Raw genomic sequence first — 1,951 nt, forward strand, 5'->3', positions numbered from 1 at the left:
AGGACTTGTGAAGCCATCACCAATACTTTAATTACTCAAGGGCTCGTTACTCTGGCTGGTTTTGTTGATCCTGCTATGACCTGCGCCATGTTACAATATTGTGCTGCTCTAACACCACCTAAAGTGTTGCTTCATCCTGAACATATTGAGCTGTTAGATCGATTCTTCACTCTTCATGGAAAGGCTCAAGCTGGTGACACAGATCTCTGTGCTGATTGTTCCACTCTTTTTACTGATGTCAAGACAAGACTGGCTGATCCAGCTACAACTCAAGCTATTGTAGCTCAAGTCGAGCAATACTCCTGTAATGTGATGCCAATTGGTCAAGAAACATGTCGTTCTCTAGTTTCAACAGTAATTGGTACTGGTCTAGGAATGATGGCCTCTTTCATCGAACCAACACAAATTTGTACTATTTTGGGATATTGTCAAATGCCACCAATGGTTCACGATTCCTTCCAGTCTACTTTATACTTCAAACCGGAAGTGATGTCACAGACTGTAGGTGATATAGATCTATGTACTGATTGTACCACCCTATTTACTGATGTTAAAACAAGATTAAGCAATCCACAAACAGTTGGTGCTATCACAGCTGGAATAGAGAAATTTTCCTGTAATCTTTTACCAACATTTCAAACAACTTGTAATATGCTGGTATCCACCGCTGTATCAACTGGTCTTGGCTTTGTTGCTTCCCTCATTGATCCAGCTATGACTTGTCAGATATTGATGTATTGTACAGCCTAATTCCTTCTATTATTAGACCAATGATGTATTGATGCATCGGTAATATATACTAATGATATCGTATAATGTAAAGCTATTTTCGGGAATGAAATGACAATATACAGCTATTTTTGTAATTATTATAGAAGATTTTTTACAGCTATTTTTATAATGATGTATATATTTATAACCCTGAACAATAAAATATCTTAATGATAAGTTCTCGTTTAGAAATGTATAGTTCTACCAATGGTATCCCTTCCATCTTTCCCCTCCGAATAAAAGATAGTTATGTTTCTCCGCTCACATAATAATACGACCTCTTACATTCCGAATAAATCATATATTTCATTGTTATGCTTATCCAAATTCGGGAATAACACGATATATTATCAGTAAGGTTTGCATAAAGTTATATATATATTTCTAGTGTGGCAGGCTATAATGAAAATGTCATTAGGTTATTTGGGGGTAAGAGCAAATAATTTCATACTTTTTTAGCAAAATTTAAATTGTCCGAAAAACTCTGATTCTATTCACAAACAACAACAATTTATTCTAGTTTATTGGAGCAACAAAAAAATAATCATTTAGATATGGATCATACTTATATCTCAATTTAATCATTACAACATTCATAGCCTATATCATACTTATATCTCAGCTTTATCATTATAACATTCATAGCCTATATCATACTTATATCTCAACTTATCATTACAACATTCATAACCTATATCATACTTATATCTCAACTTTATCATTACAACATTCATAGCCTATATCATACTTATGTCAGCTTCATCATTATATCATTCATAGTCTATATCATACTTATATCTCAATTTTATCATTACAACATTCATAACTTATATCATACTTATATCTCATCTTTATCATTACAACATTCATAGCCTATATCATACTTATATCTCAACTTTATCATTACAACATTCATAACCTATATCATACTTATATCTCAACTTTATCATTACAACATTCATAACCTATATCATACTTATATCTCAACTTTATCATTACAACATTCACAACCTATATCATACTTATATCTCATCTTTATCATTACAACATTCATAGCCTATATCATACTTATATCTCAACTTTATCATTACACACATTCATCACTTACATCATACTTATATCTCAACTTTATCATTACAACATTCATCACCTATATCATTCTTATATCTCAACTTATCAT

At 31.8% G+C, this 1,951-nt stretch overlaps 1 protein-coding gene across 1 annotated transcript; it reads left to right on the forward strand.

Annotated features, from left to right (window-relative positions):
* Positions 1 to 75: 75 nt before the first annotated feature.
* LOTGIDRAFT_176688 (hypothetical protein) lies at positions 76 to 750 on the forward strand (the record flags this gene model as incomplete). Its single annotated transcript, XM_009055883.1, has 1 exon — positions 76 to 750. The coding sequence occupies one exon, from the start codon at positions 76 to 78 to the stop codon at positions 748 to 750; it is 675 nt and encodes a 224-aa protein (XP_009054131.1).
* Between the last annotated feature and the right edge of the window lie 1,201 nt (positions 751 to 1,951).

The sequence above is a fragment of the Lottia gigantea genome (genome assembly GCF_000327385.1).
Source record: "Lottia gigantea unplaced genomic scaffold LOTGIsca_2586, whole genome shotgun sequence".
In the NCBI taxonomy this organism is placed as follows: Eukaryota; Metazoa; Mollusca; class Gastropoda; family Lottiidae; genus Lottia; species Lottia gigantea.